The sequence below is a fragment of the Aptenodytes patagonicus genome, chromosome 2, assembly GCF_965638725.1.
Source record: "Aptenodytes patagonicus chromosome 2, bAptPat1.pri.cur, whole genome shotgun sequence".
NCBI classification, from domain to species: Eukaryota; Metazoa; Chordata; class Aves; order Sphenisciformes; family Spheniscidae; genus Aptenodytes; species Aptenodytes patagonicus.
The window spans coordinates 30,760,909-30,786,226 of NC_134950.1; the positions used below are offsets into that span (position 1 = coordinate 30,760,909).

At 38.2% G+C, this 25,318-nt stretch overlaps 1 protein-coding gene across 11 annotated transcripts in view; it reads right to left on the bottom strand.

Moving 5' to 3' along the window:
- RALYL (RALY RNA binding protein like) overlaps positions 1–25,318 on the bottom strand; it is a 422,905-nt gene that overhangs the window by 22,618 nt on the left and 374,969 nt on the right. For 7 of the 11 annotated variants that reach the window (XM_076329475.1, XM_076329478.1, XM_076329474.1 and 4 more), the window contains 4 exons: positions 15,976–16,023; positions 12,022–12,185; positions 11,278–11,358; positions 3,520–3,633 (listed from right to left, as the gene is read on the bottom strand). In XM_076329475.1, coding sequence (XP_076185590.1) covers positions 3,520–3,633; positions 11,278–11,358; positions 12,022–12,185; positions 15,976–16,023 — 407 coding nt within the window. The remainder of the gene's footprint in view (positions 1–3,519; positions 3,634–11,277; positions 11,359–12,021; positions 12,186–15,975; positions 16,024–25,318) is intronic. The other 4 variants (XM_076329485.1, XM_076329482.1, XM_076329480.1 and 1 more) reach the window with 1 other exon arrangement.

Sequence of the window (25,318 nt, forward strand, 5' to 3'; positions counted from 1 at the left end):
TAATATTCAAATCTGCTCACACTTTTCTGTATCATCCTGGTCTTAAACCAGGACATTTGTTTTTCCTTCTACCTCGGCACATTTATTTTGCAACTTACTTTCATCTCTTCAGTCTTTGTTAGTCTCTAATCCCTCATTTTCAGTCATTTACTGAAGACACATAACAAGTAAGCTTTTCTCTCTTAGTCACATAATTTCTTCAGAAAGATTCTTGGACTTAAAGAATAAAATGTCATCTTAGATAACTGCTTTGACAGTACTGTAGTCACACGTATTAGTAGAAGATTCAGCCCGTGGAGCCTCATCATCTATTGGTAAGGTGCTCTATACAATACCAGGTTAGTTATAAGTCATGTTACTTGCCTTACTGCGCAAGGAGATGTTGATTGAATCAGCTATGCCTACTATGCCCTGTCCCATCTCCTTCTGCTTTAAGCCACTTCTGAGATTAACCCAGCCGTGGCAGTGACAACTGAATTAACTTTGGTCAAGGCTTTCAAAACGGGTTCCTGAAATTATGGACTTAATACATTTAAATGGGAAAACTTTCAGGATACAGCTGCAAAAAAATTAGCTCACTTACTTAATTGTCTGAATGAGAACATAGACTGGGTTCTTTAGAGAAGTCTAAAATACCAGCTCAGCATCTAACTCTTTTGAGCTCTTTTGAGAAGCTAAACTTAAGATCCTACCTTTCAGAACCCATCTCTGATATTACAGGGCGAATATTCTCCTCTAACCATTTTTTCACATCAAAGCAGCTTCTTATCCCTGGCTTCCTGATTCAGATTTTTACAAACAAAGGAGCTATTCCTGCAGTTTTCCTATGTACAGGAAATCCTCTTATCTATATTCCCATTCCCGCTATTGGAATGGTCAGGGGTTGATAATAAAAGACAGAACATCAGCCATTATTGTAAGGAGAGTTTTCACGCAGCTGTGGAGCAGTAATCAAGGTATGCACTGAGCTTGTCCAGCTTGTCTGTTTAACCTGTCACATTCCTCCAGATGTATAACTTTTAAGATTAATAATTAAATATTCTTCATGAAAGTAATGCAAACTTAAAGAAAAAGGCAAGATGATGGCTTGATTTTTGTTTTGTGTAAACGAGACGTAGATACTCTCTCTGATCCCAGTCTTAGTGAGGCCACACCTTCTGGCAGAGGAAAGTAAGAAATAATATTGCCAAACCACAGAGAAGGAACAAAATCATCTCGCATCTGACAACATAAATGAAATAGTTCAGATACTGATGTAGCCTTATCTTATACAAATCTTTCAGCTGAGGAAGCAATCATCTGCAGACTAATCACCCAGGCTGCATAACCCTCTTCATCAGCTCAGGAGACTTAAATGGGGATCCAGGTTTACTGGTGTCTCTGAGGTATTTTTTCTCCTCACACCCTCTGATGAGAGGCAAGGAATATGGGGGACCGGTTTTGCACCCGATGTTTTAAAACATCAACAATTTGAAACCAGTTTTTAATCTCTGAGGAGATTACTCATTGCTTGTCTTCAAAAGGCATAACAGTATGATTCAATACAAATCAACGTTTTCCTCTTTGAGCTGATTTCTATTTAAATGAGTTCACTACAGTCCTTTAGCAAAAGTGAAAATTGGATATCAAAGTACAATGACGCGCAGGTTGTTTTGCATAGTAATGGGTTTATATAAAAACTCCCTGAAGTAGGGATGCGCCGTCTCAGAGCATTTCAGTACACAAGTGATTCAATGGACTGCCTTGCAATTACATCTTCACTGATTATACCAACTTTTATCTAACTTGCATAAAGTAGAAAATAGAATATAATGAATACATATTGTGTACAGTTCTCCTAAAAGAGATACTCACACTCTGTACTAATGGTTTACCTTAGACTTGGAAAAAAGCACTCAACTTATTTTGTGGTATAAACTATGACAGCTGAGGGATTGGTCCTTGTCTGTCAACTTAGAAAGTGATTGTAAATAAAAGGTAGGGTTTTTTAAAGAGCTGTTTTGTTTTTTTTTTTAAATTGTTAACCCCAAAAAATTTTTCTGTAGTGTTCTGCCCTAGGAAGACATTCATTAGAGTTATTTCTGAATGCCAGCAGGAAAATTCTGGGTTCAGAGAGATACCCCTGAAACAGATCAGCAAATAGGGCAGGCACGGGAACAGGAGGGATCCAGATCTAAATATCTATTTTGCCTGTGTCAGGTTCATGAACCTCAGCTGCTAATTCCCACCAATGTTTTAGATAGTCTTGATGGAGCTCTCTTTATGTGTCCTGTTGGGTCTTTTTGGCTTCACGTAGCTGATTGGGGTTAGGCAAGGGACACAAATCTGAGTGCCCAGACACCCAGGCAGCTGTGGATTTTAAGGCAGAATTTCTTTCACACATTTCACACAAAATACATAAAAAATTTTCATCAGAGAACGGAGGGGGAAAAAAAAAAGGAACATTGAGATTTTTCACAAAATAAGGCTTCCATTTCACCGCTGGCTCTCATCAAAATCAGCTTGCTAGTACACAGCTCCTGTACAAAGATATACCATGTGATTTATAAGGAAATTGCCAAGGAAGTACCATAGACAGTGGTAAGAACTGAGATTGTTTTCTATATACACCGTGGTGAAAATACAACCTTATAAATTCCTTATAACTGCTCAATATGGCTTTAAAGTGCTGCCAGGTGACCTCATTCAACTAATAAAATGATCACTGCAATGATAGAAACAAAGATCTTGATTAAATTAAAAAGCAGGGTTGGATTTTGTCATTCCCAAGGTTTGCCTCAAAACAAAACATTTCAAGACAGAGAAAAGCTGAACTAGAGGTGCGGTCAGATTTACAGAGATGCCACAGTTTCACACAATAGCTTAGGTTGGAACGGATCTCTGGACTCTCCAAGTTCAACTCCTCTTCAAAGCAGGGCCAAACTCAAAGTTTGGTCCAGGTCCATGGGGCATTGGCCCGATGAGTTTTGAATGTCTCCAAGGATGGAGCTACTATAGTCCCTCTGGCAACCTGTTACACTGCTTAGTTGCATCTCTTTTCCTTATATCAAACAGGAATTTCCCTTGCTGAAACTTGTGACTATTGCCTATTGCCCAGGCAATAATTCCTGATATATACCATCTAATAATTCTTAACATGGATAGCACAAGCATCCCCAAGATCAACAACCTCTCACTTAATTCTGTTCAGTCAATTTTTTAGTAGTATTTTGTTTCCAGAACATCTAGTGAGAATCTTTTATTTTCTTTTTTTTCCCTACTGCACCATAGAAAACAATTCTTGAAATGATGTTGCATGCTCTGTGAAGAATATTAATTCATCCTCCCAACAGTTCTACCTGAGAGTTAATTTACCTTGCTTCAGGCCTCCATTACGTAGCAAAATTTCTGGAAGGCTTCCATTCTCTCTTGTCTGTCTGCTTGACTGATAACTAGGAAAGAAAATTAACTCTATCCCAGCCAAAACCAGCACGCTAGGTTCTAATTTAATTAATGTGACAACAAATTGCTTTCACCTACCTGCTTCAGCTTTTTGCTGCTTTTCAATCTTTTCCAGTCTCCCTAGCAAGGAGTCAATTTTTGTTTTGATCTGGGTTAATTCCTTCTTGATTGTTTGCAACTCATCTGATTTCACTGTGGAAGGAGAGTAAAGATGCAAAACATGAAATAAATTATATTTGCAGCCCCCCACGAACAAAACATTATTTTTTCTTTCCTCTGTACTACAAAGTCTACTCTCTCATTTATGTCAGTATTTTTAGAGATTTAAGTTTTAAAATGAACATTGTTAATTAAAAATGCTGAATCCTGGGAAATCACAAGATACTAAACCCTAGTGGCAAGGGGTTATGTGAGGTGTATTGCTCTGTAATAAGCATTTCAGGCAAAACATCTCAAGGGCATTCTTGGTAAATCTGAGTAACTTTTACTGAAAAACAGCCTATAGTGAAAGAATGATTCAAATATGACAGACAGTTCACAGTCTTGCAATGCTATTTTGCTGGACCATTTTGTAATAATAACAACAACAATAACAAGTAGCAGTAGGTATTTTTCAACAAGAGTGAATGGTAACATAAGTGCTAGGGAGCCAGGAATGCAATGTTATATTCCAGTCAACAACTTCATTGCAATAGAAGGTATTAAGTATTATTGCTTCAAAAGCTTTCAGTTCTGGTAATTTCTTGTACTTTTTCCAGCTATAGATAACATATGAAAATATTTCTTTTTATGATCACATCCAGGGACTGGAGGCAACGCCCACAAATTAAGAGCTGAAGTTTGCAGATCTTTGTTGCATTGCATTACTCTTCATTTATGTACATTATTGCACTCTTTGTTGTCTAACATAAGAAGGAGTAACTGCTTTGGAGGTGTTTTGGCTTCAGAAGAAACAGCACTGCAGCACGCATGAATGATCTCACTATTATGGCATTATTAGGATATGTTTTTATGCTCAGAAGATAGTCCAAACAGATCCACTTGCCCCATCTATGGTAGGACATCATGTTGAAAAGGCGAAGAGGAGGAAATGGGAACCCTGTGCTAGCATGGGAAACTAAAGCCATTTATAAAGGTCAGGAGTAGATAACACAGCTGTCACAACTGTGTAGGAAGAAATGGACCATCACCTTAAACTGTGAGGGACTGGCAATGGAAAAGCACTGAGCAGTATTACTCTTCCATCCTTACAGTCACTGAAGCAGGATGTGTATTGACTCTGGGGAGTGTATCCAGAGCAATGGGAGAGCCCTTAGTGAGCCTGGGAAAAGGAATGTTCTGCCATGGTGAAGGACCTGTTCCCTTTCTGTCCAAAGGGTCTCCTGACTGCATCTTGCCTTATCAGTCCTGTTCATTGACTCATGGGCATGTATCTCATCATGGTGTCTCATTGGTATTTTTTATTGGACAGTCAAGATCTGATGATGAAGCATGCAGGCAAGCTACTGCCTGCTTCAGTGGTAGTAAATGAGTATGTGTTTGCTTCTAAATCAGCCTTATTGCAAACTTGGGGCACATCCACTGAGGTTGAAACCAAGGCTTTTTATCTTAGAGTTTGGGTCATGTGCATTATAGTTATAACAGGTCAGCTTAAGGCAGTAGGTTGCTATATGTAGTGATGAACTTGTTTAATCACGTGTTCATCTTGAGAAACTGCATATCTCACAGTATCATAGGCTGAAACCTCTGATCTCATATTGAATGAATGGCAGGCCTTAGAGAACAAAGCTTAAAAGTAATCTTTGTGCTAGACCCTTATATGCCATACAGTATTTGACGGAATTATTCAGTATATTTATAGAGCAAGGCCTTAAAATGTTCTTGGAAAAATAACGGGTCACTATCCAATCCCCCAGATCCGTAACAAAACGTTAAGATTCTGACAACCATATATTTAGAAGGTTACTGCTTCCCCAGGAGCAGTGGTTGGTCTGTGCTGGAGTAGCAAAGTGGCACAGATTTCAGGGTGAAATTGTGTGAATCTGTCCAACAGGGAGTGTTAAGTGTCTGCAGCAGCCCTCTGTGAAGGCAGCTGGCAACAGATCCTGTGCAGCCAAGCTGTTGTGTTAGAGGTGGTCCCTTGACTGGCAAATAGCACGCTTGCCAAGGCTAAAAGGTCAAAAGTCAGAAGAGACACCACAAGGACCTACTGAGATTTGTTCCCAGTCTAAAAAGCAAAGCAGAAAACATTTGCACTTCTGAATTTGGTGAGGAAACAGGCACATACTTAGGGCTACTGTTCAACTCAGGTCAAACCTTCTGCTTCATGGGGGCTTCCCTGTGGTGTCTCAGTGAGAAATCAGTTTGGGAAGAAGACTGCATCAGAGGGAACACAGACACAACAGTGGGGATTCAACAGCAAGCAAAGATGGTATAAATGACTGAGGAGCTTTATTGCTACTTTGCAAGATTTCCCTATGCCAAAACTATTTGCTCAAACTTTGGTCACTGAATCTACAATTTATAATTCACATTTAATAAGGTTATTAAATAGGAGATTCCATCATACAGTCAATCACTTCAAGTTAACACTAGAAAGGACTGAAAGAAAAAGGGGGAAAGTTTTTCAACAAATCTGCACAAGTTCCAAATTTCCACCCTGGCTCCAACATTGCGGTGGTGTAGTTATTTGAGTTGCTTATTGTCTTAATTTGCAGAGAATTGTAAAAATCTTCAAAATCATTCTCCTAGAGCAAATCCACTCTCAGTTATATTGTACTGGGTACTTCTGTAGTGAGCAACAATTACTAAAAACAAATTACGAAAGGTCCTGATGAACAACAAGCTGAATATGAGCCAGCAATGCACCCTTGTGATAAAGGATGCCATCAACATCCTGGGCTGCATTATGAGGAGTGTTGCCAGCAGGTTGAGGGATATGATCCTTCCCCTCTACTCAGCACTGGTGAGGCCACATCTGGAGTACTGTGTCCCATTCTGGGCTCCCTGGTACAAGAGGGAATGAAGAAGACAAAACCAGACTTTTCTCAGTAGTGCCCACTAACATGTCAAAGACCACTGGCATGAATTAAAGCACATAAAATTACATCTAAATACAAAAAAAAACATTTTTTTTTTCCTGTGAGGGTAGTCAAACACTTGCCCAGGTGGCCCAGAGAGACTGTGGAGTCTCCATCCTTGGAGGTATTCAAAAGCCATCTGGACACAATCCTGGGAAACCTGCTGTAGGTGACCCTGCTTAAGCAGGGCAGTTGGACCAGATGAGTTCCAGAGGTCCCTTCCAACCTCAACCATTCTGTGATTCTGTGATTCTGTGGTATAGAGCTTGGGAAGAACTTTAGGCTTTTTAAGCACAGTGTTATGACAAAGACAAAATGTAAAGACTGTAAATACTGTACCTCAGGTGTCCTGCTTTGAGTATATAATTTCTCCTTTAAAACTTCATAGATTTTTTTTTTTAAAGTTGATCTCAGGCAAGAAATAAAGCAGTTGATAAACATAAAACCAGAGCTGCATGTGTCCAAAATATCTGTTCATCTGCTTTTGAGTAATAGAATAGGAGAATAAAGTAGCTTACTGCCTCTTTTTTTTCCTATTAGCAGATAAGCAAAGGCTAGCAGGTGACAGAAATGCGTGTATTGAAAGGGAAAGAAATTACTAATGAAATTCCTCAAGCACTGGCACCAAAATGGCTAAATATCTTCAACAACTTTGATGCAAAAAAGTAAATAAACAGGTGGAATTTGCTGATGACATGAAATTGGAAGGTGTCATCTATTCAGAGTGACTGGAATGGAAGGGTCAGGTGATTTTAAGGAATGCTACATTAGAAAAAAGAGGAAGTGCAACTGCACTGAAAAAAGGTCCTGCACTTGATTGACTAACAGCAGAACTACTCTTAACGTGGAAGCTCATTAACTGAAAAAGACAGTAATGGAGTTGTCCTTGGGTGTAGCTGTAGTCTCAGGTTGACAATAGGCTATCACTATAATGCAGCCATGAGAGAAAATGCAGTGCTAGGATGTGTCAAATGATGTATTGCTAAAGATGGGGAAGTACAATGCCATTGTACAAGGACCTGGTGAGAGCTCATCTGGAATAATGTGTACAGGTTGAACCACTGAATTCTGGGAGGTATGTGGGGAGAAGGGCCGTGAAGATGACCACAAGAATGGAAAGCCTGTAGTGTGACAGAAGAGTTTTGCTTTTATGCCCGAGACAAAAGAAGGTAAAAGGAAATAAAACTTTTAAGCTGAGACAGTGTTGTCACAAAAAATGGATATGAACAAACGAGAAACAAATTTAAGCTGGAAATTAGAAGAAAGAGACAGACAAAAACCAAACCATAACTAGCTTTAAGATGGATCTTAAAGGATTAGATGATGCGGCTACTTGCAACAGTAAGGAATTAGATTCAGTGTCCCTTTCCATCCCTCTGCCAGGAATACAAGGGCCTTCCAGAATGCATCTTTCATAGAAGCATCTAGCACCAAAGGAGACAAACTGCATCCAGCTCAAAACAAGAGATTTAAAATTCAGGTAAATCACATTTTTAGAAATGAAAGTGCTATTGTTCAATTACAACTACATTTGTGAAACATTTTTTGCCATAACTACAAATCGATTCATCCACAAAACATGATTCAGATTACTTTGGAAAGAAATGTAATGTTTTAAGCCTTTAATGTTTAATATAAAATATTTTATCATATTGTATTACTTCAGATTTCACTGAAAAATTTGTTAGCTGATGAAGCTAAATATAAACTATACAAATCAAAATGAATAATTTTAAAGGCATAATTCAGTACATATTGTAACATCTTAAGTGTCTACTCCTTAATCTCAAGCACACAGGGTATAAAAAATTTGATTAGTGTTTTCCTCCTATTTTCAGATGTGTAAAATGAAAATGCATACTCCAAGAGCTTCAGTTTCTATATTGTCAGAAAAAGTGAGTTTTCCCAGTTCTAAATAGCAATCTGCATCTGTTGCTTCCCACCATTAACATGAAGAACTACTGTGTGTAGTTTCCACACCAACGTTTCATTTTGTGAGTTACTGCTGATAAAGTGGAAAGGTTTCTTTATTTTTTTCTAGTGTTTGGAGTTAAAAAGAAAACAAAATATTGTCAGCTGAGCCTTGAAAAATTATAGATTCAGAAAAGAAATAAAATCCTCCTAACTTATTTTGTGTTTTGGAAGCAAACTTAGAACACATATTGCCACTGTTTGGTAGAACAAGAATTTACTGCACTGGAGGGCAGACATTATTTTTGCAGACATACATCAGTGAGCAAGGCATTTTTGGTATTATGTTTTTATAACATCTTTGCTGTGTGCCACAACAAACTTCTGTCTTTGGATTGCTGGTTTTCAGAAGTGAGTCCCTCTGATCCTGATAATTTCACTGAGGGATCCCCTGTGTTCTGACCTTTAATACTACATGTATGGGTTAATTTTCTGGATCCAATCTGAGCATGGAGAACAGCTATGAGAACAGTTATGCCTATGAGATTTCTACTTAAATCTGAAAAGTCTATTAGGGGATGTGATCTCATGAGAGTTTTGCTATTCGGGGGTGAAATCTTTCAAGCATGGGCAATACCATTTTGATATAGTTAATTCTAAGCCTGTGATTAAGCTGTTTTATGGTCTTGAATTTCATTAGAACCCAAAATAGCTTCCTTCCCACAAACTATGTTTCTCCTTATTGAAGAGATCCTTTATTTAACTAGCAATAAATTACAATTAGAATCAACAGTGCATTGGTTCAAGGGGTTCAGATTAGCAGTGTAGAGTAAGGGGCAACAAAATACTAAGTTGCTTCATCCCACAATTCAATATAACCAACTTTTCCAATAAAATGGCAAAAGAAGCCGCAAAACTCACATTCTCTACTTTCCAACTTGAAGCCCCTAAGGAAATGGCTCAGTTATTTCTCGTATATATACGAGACGTATATAAACATCTTGCAATAAGCTGATTACATTCCTGTCCAAGTCAACAAAATCATGTTTCTACCTTTATGATGGGTTGGTTGGACTTGACAAAAAGGGAAGTAATTCAATGGGGAAATCAAGCATGAAAGTCTTTATACTCTGTGTCTGACTCCTTTTAAAGGTGTGCTGCATGCTGAAAGAATATTTTCTGCAATTTATTCCAATGTGATAAATGGTCTCTGCAGTTGTGTTCCAATTGCCATTGTAAAGAACTGAGGGTGGAAACCCAACAGGGGCCAAAATGTTAGCCCACGTTTTTAGTGATGCATCTTGCAGCTCTCCCTTCAGTGTTAAAGAGCTGGATCCAAAGATGCTCTTGTCACCTGGAGCTCTAAGACTGACATTTTTAGAATTCATATCACACCTGAATACATTGAAGGAGCATAACACTGTTAGGATCTCTACACTCCTGATTGCACTTCCATTAAATAATTTAGAGGTTCTGCAACATTTGCCATGTTATGCAGGCAGTGTTTTGGAGGTCTTCTAGCAAGTGGCTATGGGTACTCAGTCTAGGGTTGAATCCTATAATCTACGTTATGCATTAGTTAAGTCCTGACATGGTACTATGAAACATTTTCTGAAATGCAGAATAAATAAAGCAAATTTGATGATTATTCTGAGGAACAGATATCCCTACATTAATGTAATATTCTCTGTTCCATTCACTACAATGAAAATTCAGATTTCTGGGTGAGAGATTTCCTTGACATCTATTGGAATATACTAAGGTCCTCAGCTCTCTAGAATTTTGGTTATTCTTGTTCTGGACAATGAGAAATATATATTAAAAAAAAACTTATCTGAAAATAATTCATCTTCTCAAGGCAAAGTGAGTCCAAAAACCCATTCTTATTAGACCATGCTTTAGGACAATTAGTGACTTGAATGCACTGATACTACTAACTTTTCATATGGATAAGACAACAATAAAGGATGAACAAAGGAGATCTAATGAATCTGTAAGTGTATACACTTACTAAAGCTTTGATTCACTGTGTGAAAAAACAAAGACTCAAGGGCTGGAAAAGACTAAGAAAATAATTTAAATTAAAGTCTACTAAAGTGAAGATATTGAACTGTATGCTTTCTTTTAAATTAATATAAGGAACCATAATTCATTACTTAAAGGATTGAGGAAAGAAGAAAGTAGCTATGGACAGGTGGATTAGTTCAAGATATGTATGAAAATGTCTAGGCTCATGTTGATCCTCCAGAGAACAAAGGAAGTGTTGCTACTCCCAGACATCCTCTTAGGGTATAAGTGAGCTCCAGGATATGACACCTAAATTTAGATGTCTTCCTGTCTGGTAGTGGGCATCTAGCCAATTCATTCACTGGAGACTTGTGTGTGGTTTGACTGTACAGCCAACAGAGACCCTCTTTCTCAGAATGTCATCCTTTCCAAGGAATGGCCCAAGCTCCTTGTTCCTCAGTGTAAAACATTATCTTTTGCTCTGTTTATCACATTTCCATTCTTTCAGTCACATGCATATTTATTACATGTTTTCTTTCAAGGTCTTGGGACACCATTGGTTCATACAATAGGATCAAGAATGGATCCTAGTGGGCTCACTAGAGGTCCATCTTCTTTGTTAGATGCTAGTGTGTGAGATTTGGATAGGTTATTAAAGCAGAGTATATAATTGGCTCAAGCTGATGACATAATTAACCCCTCTTCCAGTAAGGAGTAGTGTTGGTGGATTCACTTATTTCATGGTTGTGTATAAGACAGCATGATGCATTGTCGGCCAGTCTGGTACTGAAAGTGTCTTATTGAAGTCCCTTCATTCTTTCTAATATCTGATCCCTACCTGATTTTTCTCTTCCTCTTCCAGTGACGCTTCCAAGGACAGTATCGCTCCACATAAGGGGCAGGGGAAGACAGGTGGGTGCTGAAAGATGCACGGAGAGGAAGATGAAGTTCCCAGGACAATACTACGGGGTGGGGAGCTTGGTGAGCTTGGAGGAGGGAATGCCTATTATTCATCAGTTCTTCTAAGGCCAACTCACTAAGGAAAGGTTGAATAATCCCAAGTTGCCAATACTGTTTTGCCCTCCATTTAGAACAGGCAAAGACACTTTGCCTTTTTCTACCCTCAGAGGAATCTGGCAAAAAAAGCACACACAACCCAGCCTCCCCCCGCCCCCCTACCCCCCATCCCCACCAGCTCATATACAGTCCTCAAGTCTCAACAGAAATCAGTGTGCCTCTGTCTATAACAAGAATATTAGCTTTGCTTTATTATCAGCTGTTCACATGACCTCATGGTGCATAAGTAGTCAGGATGATAGGAGATTTTAAACAGGCTTCTTCTGAGGCCAAGGGAGTGATCTGTAGGTCAAATGTTGTGGAAGGGATTTCCTTCAAAAGTTACATCAGTGTGCTCTTTGACTTGCAGGAAAGGCATGGCAGCTTTGGTAATCAAACCAGTTTTTCAAGCTAAAGGCTGAGGGTAGGAGATGACTACAACAGAGCTATATAGTGGAAGCTGTCTGCTTACAGAAATTGCTAGGATCATTGTTTCAATAATGTCCAACTGATGTGAGCAACTCACATTTGGATCCTGAGGAAGAAGCCCCACTTGAGGTGGATCGTGATGCTCCTTTCATGGAGAAAACCCCTTTGCCTCTGCGAGTTGTTGTCACAGCCACACGAGGACGCTTCAGTGGAATCACTGCACGGGGTGGTGGGGGGACACGGCCGTGGTAATCAAACAACCTAGAAAAGATTAAGTCAGCTGGACTCCATAAAACCTTCTGTGATTTCATGTCATGGAAGCCCTGTCAACTAAATTTTCATGTTATCTTTGAGAAAATTACCCTCTGAAGCCGTAATCACTTTATATCACAGTCAAATTAGATTTCAAGGACCTATGCACATTAAGTGCCATATTCAGATGTCAGTCACAGACTAGTGCATAGCTCAGATTTTTTGCATAATTTAAATGAGGGATGCATTATGGAACTCTGTTATTTGCAGTATGGAAAATCCATAACCTGCTTTCTACAGGTCCACACCATTTCATTGCACACAACTAACAGCAGTACATTTTGTTGTGGTGACATTTCAGCTCCTTTATTACATGCATGGCTTAAATTCTAGTTTTCCATCTGCTATCCTTATAGGTAGAAAAAGAAATTAACTTTTCTGAAGCCAACCATCACTCTAAAGAAATATCCTGCAGTTTGTAAAATAGCAAGAGTCTTTATAGTGAGGGACCTGTATGTCCTTTTGAATGCATAGAAAAGAGGTCTCAGCATATGTTCTCTTTATTCAAGAATGAATTGATGTAAAATCACTAAAATACCCAAGCATGCTTAATAAAAAAAAAGTCTTGTTCAAACCAAAACCACTTTAGCACGCAGATTTTCAGAGAATTACTACTACAGTCAAGAAAAGATACTCTACAACCAAAATGAACTAGTGTTTCCAAACAGAATACCCCAATTCTAAACACAGAGTTATCAACAGCTGCTACCTAACCTGCGTAGAAGAAAATAAAGGCAGTAGAAAAGGTGATCAAAGCTACAGATATATTTAGAACATAAAAGCTATGGGCTCTGAATATGACAGGTCAGGAGAAGAAAGTTCAGAAAATTAAGATTTCCAGTTCAGAGACTGAAGTAGAGGTACAAGAAACATTCTCACAAAATATTCTTGAGTTTCTTTTAAATGATACTTGCAACTAGTAATTATGGAAATTTATAACTGCATGTTTAATTTTCACAATTCTGACTACTATCACCCAGCTGGGCAGATAGATACACATTTGAAAACAGACACACAGGAAACAGTAATTCACTCACCACAGTGTCTAACAGCATACTGAACGGGAAGCAGAAAATCTTCTAGACTATTTTTTGGCAAGTAAACACCTAATGCTTAAATCCCAAGATCCTTAACATTGTCTGTACCATAATCCTACAGACAATATAACCAGCTCCCTTCTTTTCCATAGCTGCCTACAAAATGTGTCACAGAGATCGTGTCACCCCCACTGAACTTGAACTCCTTGGCCTTGGACATTCTCACTGAATAAGCAGTTTCTAGCCATTGTGAGCATAACTAAACAATTGTGTATGAAGATGAACACTAAAACATTTTTGGGACTTTTAACAGAAATATTATTGTTTGTTGTCACTCTTCATTTATCATATTGGATGATCTGCTGGTTGGTCACAATCTCCCATTTGACATTACTGGAACAAAATGTTTCAGAAGAAATGTAAGCTATCATGCAAAAGATCATTATGCAATTATTCCTCCAAAGGTGATTTTTTTCTAGCTTATAGTGAAATGCAAAACTATGTTTCCTTTTTTGAAATATATAAAAGGACTGTTATCTAATATTATTATTCTTACTTTTATTTTTTAAATTATGCAAAGCTTTTGGGCTTGGTATTTTGTTGCACCAAGTTCTACATGTTTCAATGATATGCTTTCTGTAAAAAAATGCTTCCTTTTATCGGTTTTGAAGTACCCTGCCTGTCTTCATATGAGAAATGATAAACAGAAATGCTCAGCTCTAAAGCAATTCTTTGTCCTAATACTCACTAATGTGCATACAATGGTACCTTTTCTTTCACCCACCCTTCTAAATTCCGCAGTCCAGATCTTGTCAATCTGTCTTCATACAGATTTTATTTTACAGCACTAACCATTATTATCACCCTTTTCTGACCCCACCAATGCTTTAGTCAAGACAAGATAGGTGTATTCTCCCTTCAGGGAGGTTAGAAAATTAATTAATATTATAAAACAAGATCTATGGTCACAGCAAAAAAGATTAAATTTCTGATCACAGAAATTCAGAAAGTTCAGAAGTTCAGAAATTCAAAGAATCATGACTATATTTCTAATTTATATTTCTTATAAGCATGTTGACAGTACATTGAACTTTCCATGGGATTTTCTCTTCCATGCCTACCATATAAAGCTTTTCATCTTCCACTTCCATTAACTTGGATCTAGCAGAGACCTTTAACTTCCTAAGTTTTTTATGTCAACAGATCAACATGTCCAGCCTTGTGAGGCCAACCTCATATTTGGGTTTTTGCCCATAAAACTTCTGCTGTCTTAATCCTGAAAGATTTCAAAATCAGAAAATTATACTATTGAATAGATTATGGACACATTTCACTGCCAGCGGTTTTCCATAAGACAATCACCAAGATAGACATGAGCTTCCACAGAAACAACCTTTAATGCCCCATAAGTATTTCTTTTGTTGTGGAAATGTAACCATTATAGTTGTTCGTTTGTGTTACCCATAATACACAGAATTAGGGGGAAAACTAAAGACATAACTTTAATATTCAGGTGGCATAGATCAGAAACAGCACCCTGTTTAAAAACATACAAATCCACTGATGAAATTCGGAGCAGTAACCTTGGGGAAAGTAATCCCAAACCTGTGGAAGTTAACCTTTACAGGATATGAGCTGCTCCTACTGTCAAGGCTGGACTGAGCAGGATTAAACTGCATTGATGGCTTTTACTCCATATATTTATAGCTCACTATTTTTAGCTCTGTGGACAGAGCTAAAGTGACAAGTGAGCATGGTCATTTACACACAAAAACAAAACTCAAACTGAATCAATCCCAGGAAAAAAACAAAACCAAAAAACATTGTTTCTAAATTTTTCCTACAGTGTTCCTAAGCAGAAAGGTACATAGCACATGGTAACTTAACTTCGGGGTGTAAACTGCTCCCCTGTTATTGTCCATTGGTTTACATAAAAGAAATGTCAGATTAGAAGAGATTGGTGGAGCAATGTTTTGTTCCCCTCTGACTCACTTGGCCTGTGCTAAACCAGGCTGCTGTCATGCAGAGACACAACACTGCTGCATCACGGGCTGGTTATCTGTCGTCATCCATGTTAACCCTGTGTTGTGGTGATTGTGCTACATCTGAATAAATGAATAAATTCCCACAGTGCTGAGCTAGGTTGTGTGTACGTACTCAAGGCACAAGTCTCCAATTGCTCAGGTATCCACACTTCTTTTCCTCCTATAGAAACACACATGCTGTTCAACTTGTGGTCTTGCTTCCCTCAAGGTCCTTCTAGACTTCTAAACATTCTTGGAAGACACATTTTTCAGGACACATTCTAAATCTTTTCATACACATGGATGAAAAGACAAAGACACGAATGTCATACTGAAGAATTTTACAGCTGCTATATGTTCCAGTGACAGTAAGCCTGGAAGAACTCTGTGGGAAGAAACACTGAGCAATTAAACTACCGTTAAACTGTTCAGCACAGAAAATACCCCAAAAGCTCTCAGAGAAGGATAAGACCAAAAGAGCTGTTTAATGAGCATACATTTGGTGATGGTAGGCTTCTCTGTTTATGATATATTCAAATAGTCTTCTGATACACAATAGAAATAATGAAATGAATAATATGTAAAATCAGAACAGACCTGTCTAACCAAATGATGTGATTACATTATAAACAAACAGTAGAAATGGTGTAGGATATACAAAAATATAACCACACATACCGATTGTAGAAATCATCTCTGTAGTAATCATAATCAAAGACATAACCACTGTGGAAAAACACAGAAAAACAAGAGTGAACTGGTTTATAGAAAAATACACGTTGATTAAAACATTTGTGGTAATATTGGCTTACTTTCACATTCCAAGACCTTTTTCAAATTCCTTCCACTTCTTTTTCTCAACCATACACTGTACATTATGTTTGTCAATGCTGTTGTCAGCTATCACTGTAGTATACTTGGAAATGTGAAGTCTGGGGCAAGCAGAACAGTGTAAACAGTTGACAGCACATATAGAAAGGTTTTAGCACAGTGCAACAGCTCTGTAATTAGAGGATCATTGTAGTGTAATTCTCTGAGTGATCAAATGAAGTGAGCATCCTAATACTGAAGCCCTCTTCTTTGCTGGGCTAACAGCATAATCAGTGGACTAGGAAGACTGTTAAATACATGAAAGATTGACGAATGATTGAGTAGGTGAGGAGAAATAAGACAATGAATTTGATTTATGAGAAACATGAAAAGGGTTGGACTGTTGGTCCTTGAGTTCACCATATCTTCTTTCATCATAAAAAGAAATGGAAAAAAGTTAGGAAAATGAACGATTCAAGCAATAATGTTACAGAGATGCCTTTCCTCTCAGGTTCAGAAGGGAATATACACACCAATCTGGGAAAAGAAAGGCACCATCAAGGGAAACAAATATAGGTAGGAAATGCAAAGGTCCAGGGAAAAACTGTTTTTGAGCTGTCAATTGCAAAGTCAATCCTAGATTGATCTTCCTAGTTTTGCATTCCATTACCAACTTTCTGCCTTTACAGTGAAGAAATAGCAATGAAGTCTATCTAACTCACACATCCACAAAAATAGAACCAAAGAGCTAATAAATGATCTTCATGGAAAACTCACAAAGGATTTGTACTTTGCCTGATGAAGGACTAGTAACACAAACCCTAAGTTTTTTACTTGCCTGAGAAGGACAATTATGAATATTAAAGGATGAGAGGTATGAAGAAAGTATCACAAAAAAGGAGAAGATTTAAATAAGAGAGCAGAAAGGTAGAAAGGAGAGACTTAGAAAGACAAAGCACAGAAGAAAACATTCATAGAAAATAAAGGAAAATAAATGATGGTAGCTACATATTAATGAAGTTTGTCTTCACAGGGAATGGACTTCTGGATAATTTGTGCTCTTGAACATTGAGCAAAATGTCTTCAATATTTTTTTTAGTACATAATTTGAAGAATGGGTCAAGAATTCTGGAGTTCTTTGGGTTTATTTTTCCTCATCACATAATGTCTCTTCCCCCTTTTCTTCCCTTTGCTAAGTCTCAGAGGTTGACCACTTAAAAGGGGGAAAAAACAGAATTGGCAGGCTTAAATTACCTCGGTAATCATTTCATCCCAGTGTTTTGATTTTGAGAGTTTGCAATTTCCCTTGTCTGCAACGGGCAAAAACATCTATCAAAGCAGCAGGACGTCAGGGAACAATTTCCACCTCTGGCACATCTGCCTTGGATGCAAGTGTCCAAACCTCTAGTGATAGGATAAGTTGTACTGTCTACGCACATAATACTGGACCAGCAATGAAGATTATGAGACTCACCGGGTGAGAAGGGCAATTGCAGTCCTGTTAGTAATTTATTTGAGAAAAGAAAGCCCTATATGCATTTTATATGAAACACTTATTAAATAAAACAGCCCCATGAGACTAGAACCCAGTAGCAGGTAAGCTGTGTGTGGCAGAGGAAGCAAAATAACATTAAGTAATAATAGTTAGACCTTGTATAGTGATCATGTTTCTGTATCTTACCTTAACACAAAACTAGCAAAATTTTCCCTAAACTATGCGACAGCTCTTATTTCATCTTTCACTCCATAGCCGGTCTACATGGAACTAAGAGGTAGCAGATAGCAGACCCATTATTTTATTTACAGCTATTTACAGTTTGCTAGTGGTTTTATTTAGCTGAATGATTAATAGCTGCAGTAAGCCCATACTTAATATTCAATTTGTGTTTTTAAGTAGAAGATAACAGACAATTTGAAGAAAAAAGATTAAATTTAAAAGGCCTGTCACATGAAACCTTTCACCTGGAGTGGCATTAATTTAATTTGCAAAAAGACCAAATAAATTCAATTTTTCAAGGTTGAAGACCATGAAGCTGATGAAGAATAATTCACTTTGCACCAGCTAGAGTAAGGCTGAAGGGCAACTATATTTTTCTGTGACAACTCAACCCTGGCCCATAGGACACAATAAGGACTGCTGGCCCTTCACTAGGCTTTCAGAGTGTGGGACTTACTTTTCATATACAAATGCCATGACAGAGACGGCTCAAAGCCATCCCTGGGAATGGTGGCACTGACGGGGCACAGGAAGAAGAGAGGACTCAGGCAGAGATCTGAGTGTGTTAGGGAAAAATGTCAGTAGGCTTGGTTGGGAAAGGCTCACAGGTTCCTCAGATGAGGGTAGTTGCAGGCTGTGGAGGTTTTGGGTAAGGAAAATGCAGGAAAGGGTTTCTGGTGTGGCAACCAATTGTTTCTCTCCTTCCCTACCTTCTGCTCTCTCTGTCACTGTACCACTGAGGAGATTCTGTCACACAGCATTCTTTATGTAGAATATTTTTATATTGCTGAAAAATGTGGCTTATAGTTTTGGGTTTTTTTTTAATTTTTTTTAATTTAGTGTAACATCTTGGATAATACTTCTCTTTTGAGAGAAACAGTTTTGCACATCAGTCAGCCCCGAAGAATTTCATTCTTTTTCTCTGTTCCCTGTTCAGGTAGCTTCTGTCTTGAAACTGAACTTGTTTTTTAATGTTCCTTCAGCTTTGCAAAGGACAGTTTCAACCCATATGGTCTAATGCTTATCTGCGGGACCAGAGCAGAAAAAAGCAGAAACACAGTTTGGAGTCTGGTTATCACATGGCAGTGTAATCTATGAATTCTTGTAAATTTTTATAGGTTGCTTATATTACCTTTTAAAAATATTTCATTGCTTCAGAAGCATTTAATACTGTTATGTCTTTAATTTTCACCAGGAGAAACCCCAGCAGTTTTCATATAGTGTTTTACAGCTGAAGCTATCTAAACAGCTCTGCTACAGGTGTGGCCTCTAACTTTAAAGTTAAGGTGCTTTACATTTTTGCATGGTTTAGTTCAGTAGCATGCATTGCTACCGAGATAAGCAGTAACTGCAGTTATTCTGTATGTTGCATGACAGTCAGCCTCTGAAATGGGCATACACATGGCTTTAGCTACAGTAAACATTATTCAATTTGTCCTTCTTATCCACCTCTCTGCCAAGCCACCCTGTGGCTGGGATACGAGATGCAAACATATTGTGGCTTCTAACGGTGCAGCCTGCTAGCACAATTGACAAGCTAACAGGAGCTGATCTGCTTACATTTCTAGTCTGAGTTTATTGTAAGTGAAATTGTCACAATTCAAGGGCATCCTTGTTAATTAAGTCCCATGTCCCAGGATATGGGTGCTGGGGACTCCAGCAGGAAGTGGGGAGGGAATCACTTTCCCCAAAGGCCATTTGGGATCTCTCTGCACTGGCAAAAGGCATTTCTATGTGGAAGTACCATTCATATGGAGTGGGAAAGAGCCAGTTCTGCACATACAGGGACTCCTTACCTGGGACCACTGGCAAAGACGTGGCAACAGCTACTTCATCCTCAAGGTAGGAATAGCACCCAGAGGTGTTAGAGGTGGATGGGCTGCTATGAGCTCTCAACAGAGCAACAGGCTCAATTCTTTTTTCCCTTTTCCATTACTTAGTCTCCTTGAAGAAAGCTGACTGAATTCAGGTGTTGGTCATGGAGGAAAGACATTTATTCTTCCATGCTACCTATTAAAGTAACAAAAGGGGAATGGCACTGTAGGACCTTATCTGTAGGTGTTGACCCTTATGGAAGAAGACAGGTAAAGGAGGGTGGTTTTAAAGCTTTGGGAAATTTTGATGTGGATCCTTTTCTATATCCATGATCTGTGTCTCTCTCTCCCTCCCTGAAATTCTGCCCGCAGCTGTGGCAGCACAGGCAACACAGCAGCAACATGCCGTAGCTCCTGGGGTTAAGCGTCCTTCACTGTGACTGCTGAGTTAACAGCTCACGATGCAAGACATCATGTGAGACCCTTAGAGGTCTGGGGTTTTATAAAGGCAGTTCCTAGTCCTCTTGGCTGTGAAGCAGTTGTCCTGCATTTGTACTGAAAAGGCTATGAGCCAAAGACAATGAAAAGAACCCAAAATGGATGACCTAGGAAAAAAAATCTCTTCTGTTTCTCCAACTGATCTCACTTGGCTTTTTTCTTTTTCATTCCTTTTTTTTTTTTTTTTAAGTTGAATGATGATGTTTCATTTATAATAATATGTTAAAGAGGTTATACTGTGAAAGCGACCAGTACATCTCTATCTACAGTCATAATTGTTCATACTTATGCATGCCAAGGGACAGACATAAGCTTTGGTCAGTGCTGCAGTATAAAACACGAAGCAGAAAATTACACAGATAATCACTGGCACTGAGATCAAGGTGACTGCAGGGCTCTTAACCTCTTGAGATATATTCCTTAGCAACCCACCAACCTGTGTTAGGGAGGCTGCAGGAAATCACTCGCACGGTGTTGAATACCAAATACTCAGCAAGTCGGAAGCAGAGAAAGGTTTAAACGAGCCTGTGAACTGGTGGAGTCAGCGGTTTCCTAATGGCATTGTAAACAGGCAGATTACTTACCCACAAACATATGCCATCTCTGCAATATTAACAACAGAACTGTGCGCATGATGCTGCTATTAAAATGGAAGACAGTAAAAGACACTGTAATGCTCATACCGAGGCAAAGAAAACTCATCAATAAAGTGTGTTTTTGTCAAGCAAAAGTCATGGTTCCTTTTTCTGACCTAGTATCACCAAGTCAATCTTGTATGAGCTGTCTCTTTTAGCTTCACTTCACTTAATACTAAGCCTGCTTTAACTTGTGTATGCCTGAAGAATAAAGGATTCCCCAAAGACCAGATTTTCAGAGTTATAATGCTGTATATATTCAAATTTCCTATGCACATCAGCAGTTGCATATGTGTCAGTCAGGCAAATGCAAAATTATGCTTCTGCATCTTTGAAATAAACCTATGGATGTTATTTTGTCCTTATTTATCTGATGATATTGTATATTGAAAATATATTACAGCATAATCTTTCTCGTGTTCTGTGTTCTATGCCCACAAAAGATTTTTAGAAACTAACAATCACATCCTGTTTTAACTTACTTAGCTCCAAACGCTAGTGAGTGTAACTGACTTCAGGGGAGTTATTCTGACTTTAGAATAGTTAACACAGAACAGAGCAGAAATAGATTTTGTTATTTTCATGGCAACAAGAATTTCTGTCTTGCATGTGAGTCACCCTTAGCTAATATCTCTTTTTCTTTCCACAGGTACAGAGATGTATTTGTAAATCATAAATGTTGACAAACCAGGCATAATGTATCTTAATTCAATTCACAGCACTATCACCATTTATACTGTCAATTGCTTCTCTGTTGTCAGGGCTGGATAAAAATATTAAATACAAAAGCAATATTCCTTCATTCGAACTCTTTTTAGGAGGCACATATCAACCTAATGGTTGAAACTAGTATTCCAGTCACTTGTAAAATCATTTCTCTTGACATGTAAAAAGAGTGCTAGAAATTGTTCCTGTTGAATGCAAAAGAGAATCAGTCTAAACTGACGTGATGTTAAAAAAAGGGGGTGGGTGAGGGTAGCTAGATGATTTAGAGAATAAGCATCGGGAGATGGAAACTTTCCCTGTTAGAAAATCAGTCAGACGGCAATGACTTTCATGAGGTATTGAAAAAAAGGTGAAGATTTCAGGCCACTTTTCAGTGGATGGTTACTTACATTCCCCAAAGACCTGAATTAAATTGGTGGGCTGAATCCCACCTTTACTTTAGAGAGCATTTGATTTTAGTTAAGGCTGAGGATGCTGATAGAAGTGGAAGGACACTTCTGTTTTGCAGTTCAGGCTGTATATTCTGCAGAGAAAGAGAATAGTCTCCAGAGTCTGCTTTTTGCTGACATACTTACTGTCAAAACATATTTTGTCAGTGATTCCTTCAACTAATATATTCTTGGAGGTTTACAGCAAAAAAGAGGGAGCCAGAAGAGGAAAAGTAATTGCAGAAAAGTATTTTACATTCATTTCCATAATGCAGTTATGAGGGCAAATAGGTATAGTTAAAAACAATAACCACCAAAATCCCCAACTGCTTGTCCCAAAATGCCAAATGATTGAACATAACCTATTATTTCTATATTTCAGTTACTGATCAATTTTCATAGTAGTTTTGTAACCATAAGTTAATAAGAGTTTTATTTTAATTCTACATGTTCATTCAATTAATAAGTGCAAGATAGATTTTTTTTTTTTCCTGAGGTGGGGGAGAAGTATGGAGTCAAGTTTTAAAAAGTACAGCAAGGAATGTAGTACTGTAAATGTAGAATTTTTTTCTGCAAAACTGAAAAGTTTTTGGCAAATCTAATCTGAAGAGGTACATTTTGTCCAAGCAAGACATGTATACATAAAATAGCTGACATACAGTACTTCATTTTCCATTAAAGTATCTTTCTGCAGGCACTAGACAGAATTTATTTGCAATATGATTAGGCTGTATTTTTTTCTGTCTTCAGATACATCCCTTCTTTACCCTCATCCTATCTCCTGAAAACTATTTTCCCAATGTAATGTATTTTGGGAAAACTGTTGAACTTATTCTCCAACCTGAATTTTAGGCAAAACTTGTGCAAATATTCAAAGTTGCATATACACAATCAGGTAATTAAGTTACTTAGACACTTTCCTGTAGAGGATTAGGCAAAGCTTGTGAAGCACAGGATAGGAAAGATATCAAGATCAATATTCAGACTCTGGGGATCAGCTGGTCTGGGAGCTGTTTATGGCAGCCAGACGGGCACAAGTCATGCAGAGATTTCAAGGCAAAATTCAGCCCCAACAATTTTCTGTACAGCTAAGTGCTAAGTATTAGAATTACTCCTAATAAAAGCTACTTACTGTGGCTGCAGAGACAGTCTATGCTTAACACTGTTAACCTGATTCTTTTTAGAAACAAAATAGTAGCTTTTGTATGTAAAGAAACCTGAGTAAATCTACTTAACGTCTCCCTGACCTTTCTCCTCCTGCTGTCAAACTATTTTTCTATCATCTAAAGTAATCTCCAGTTACTTATGTTTCCCATGGGAACATCTTATAGTAAGGTAATGAAAAAGCTTTCCCATGTCCTAACCGTTTCCCAAGGTGTCCTTTAATTGTATAGAGTGACTGGGAATTTCTTGATGTCCATACAGTATTTTTTTTCTTAGTACAAGAGTAATGAGTCCTGCCTCTTAAAAATGTGTTTTAAATTCAGTGTATTCAAGGTACTACTGTCAAACCATACACGTATGATTGATTATCCAATTTATTAGTGATATTGTATACATTGCAGGAGTGCCATTTAACTTGGTTTGTCAAGTACAGAAGACTGGCATTGACAGGTGTAGGAATAAGTGATGGGTTTAGGCTTTAAAGTGTTTCTACAGCATTTCACTGAACTGCAGATTGATAAATTAAAATCACAGTGGTAGCACTGGAGCTGAAAGACTAACCACTTAGGATTACAAAAACAGATCTCTGAAAACTTTATGTACACTTCAAAGAAGCCATCTTAGAAGCACTGGATGAAACAGAAAAACACAGCTCACAAAAGATTAATCAATTACAATGTGACAGTGTCAGAGTTTATATAAAGAAAAAAAATATTTCTAGAAAATTGTAACACATGTTTTCCTCTCCCCTTTTCAAACTGTCAGAAGGCTTAAATTAAATTTAATTCTGTTCTCATTTACACGAAGTTTACTTATGTGATTTAATTATTTTGGATTGAGCAACTCAAAGTTCAAACCAGCAAAATGGAGACATGAAAGAGACCACAACTGTCAGTGTCCTGAGTACGGCTTGTGAAGACAAGACATGCTGCTTCTTTTTCCAAGAGTGCACTTTGCAAGTGAAGTTACAATATAAATGGAAATACTAGATACTGTGAATCTAAGAAAGCATTCTTGTATTCCTGACCCACTGTGTAATAATTTCCATGGTAAATGGATATGGGAAGTGTATCTGATACAAAGGAGATTCTTCTTAACCGAGCACAGGACTAGACTCAGTTCCAGTCTTGTCAGAGATGAGAAGAAAGGGCAGTTGTGCATCACATAGCCAATTGTGTATCCTCTAGACCAGTGCTAACTGTGCTGACTACACTTTCCTTGGTTTCTGAAAAATCTGTGCCTCCTAATAAGTCGGTGTTCTGGAAGGGCATATGTCTGTTCACTTTCTGTATACACAGTGGAGAAAACAAGATTTCTTTTCTGTAAGGGAATAAAAAAGTCACAAAACAAAGGGATTCCTAAAATAACAGTGCGAAAGAACTTTTGATTTACAGAAGGAAATTCAAATGTCGCCACTCTGAACTCCCTCACTGTAAATCCAGAATAAAGCTGTTGAAATCAAGGCATCAGCTATAATTATCTTAAATGTATGTCTGGATTTTTCCATTATATTCATTCTCATAAGGGAAAGAGGATTTTTGTCCCAGATGACTCACCTGGGTGTAGTATGTGGCAAAACAGCCTGGTGACTTGTCATGGTATTGGTATTACAGTTTCCCTATAGAGTTTTGGTAGACATATGGTAGAGCTACTGAATTCTTGTCAGACAGATATGATGAGAGTATGAATCATCTAGCTGAAAACTTTCTACATATCTTTTCTAATTTGCAAAGAAGTGTTGTTAGGCACTTACCAAAGGACCTTCTTCCCCTTAGAGAACCCCCATATGGGTTTCTTTTGCCTGCTCTGGTGTCTCAGCCGACTTGCAAGGCTGGCCCCTTGGCCTCTGCAACTTGCCTTAGGCATGGTGTGCCTTGGAGGGAGCTTAGACACTTTTTCCTATCTGCAACAGGCAAGAACTGAGGTTCTGTGCCCATCTTTTTTGAGGAATGTCATAGAATAGAATCATAGAATCACTGAGGTTGGAAAAGACCTCTAAGATCATCGAGTCCAACCATCGACCCAACACCACCACCCACTAAACCATGTCCCTAAGCGCCTCATCTACACGTCTTTTAAATACCTCCAGGGATGGGGACTCCACCACTTCCCTGGGCAGCCTGTTCCAATGTTTAACCACTCTTTCAGTAAAGACATTTTTCCTCACATCCAATCTAAACCTCCCCTGGCGCAACTTGAGGCCATTTCCTCTCGTCCTATCGCTAGTTA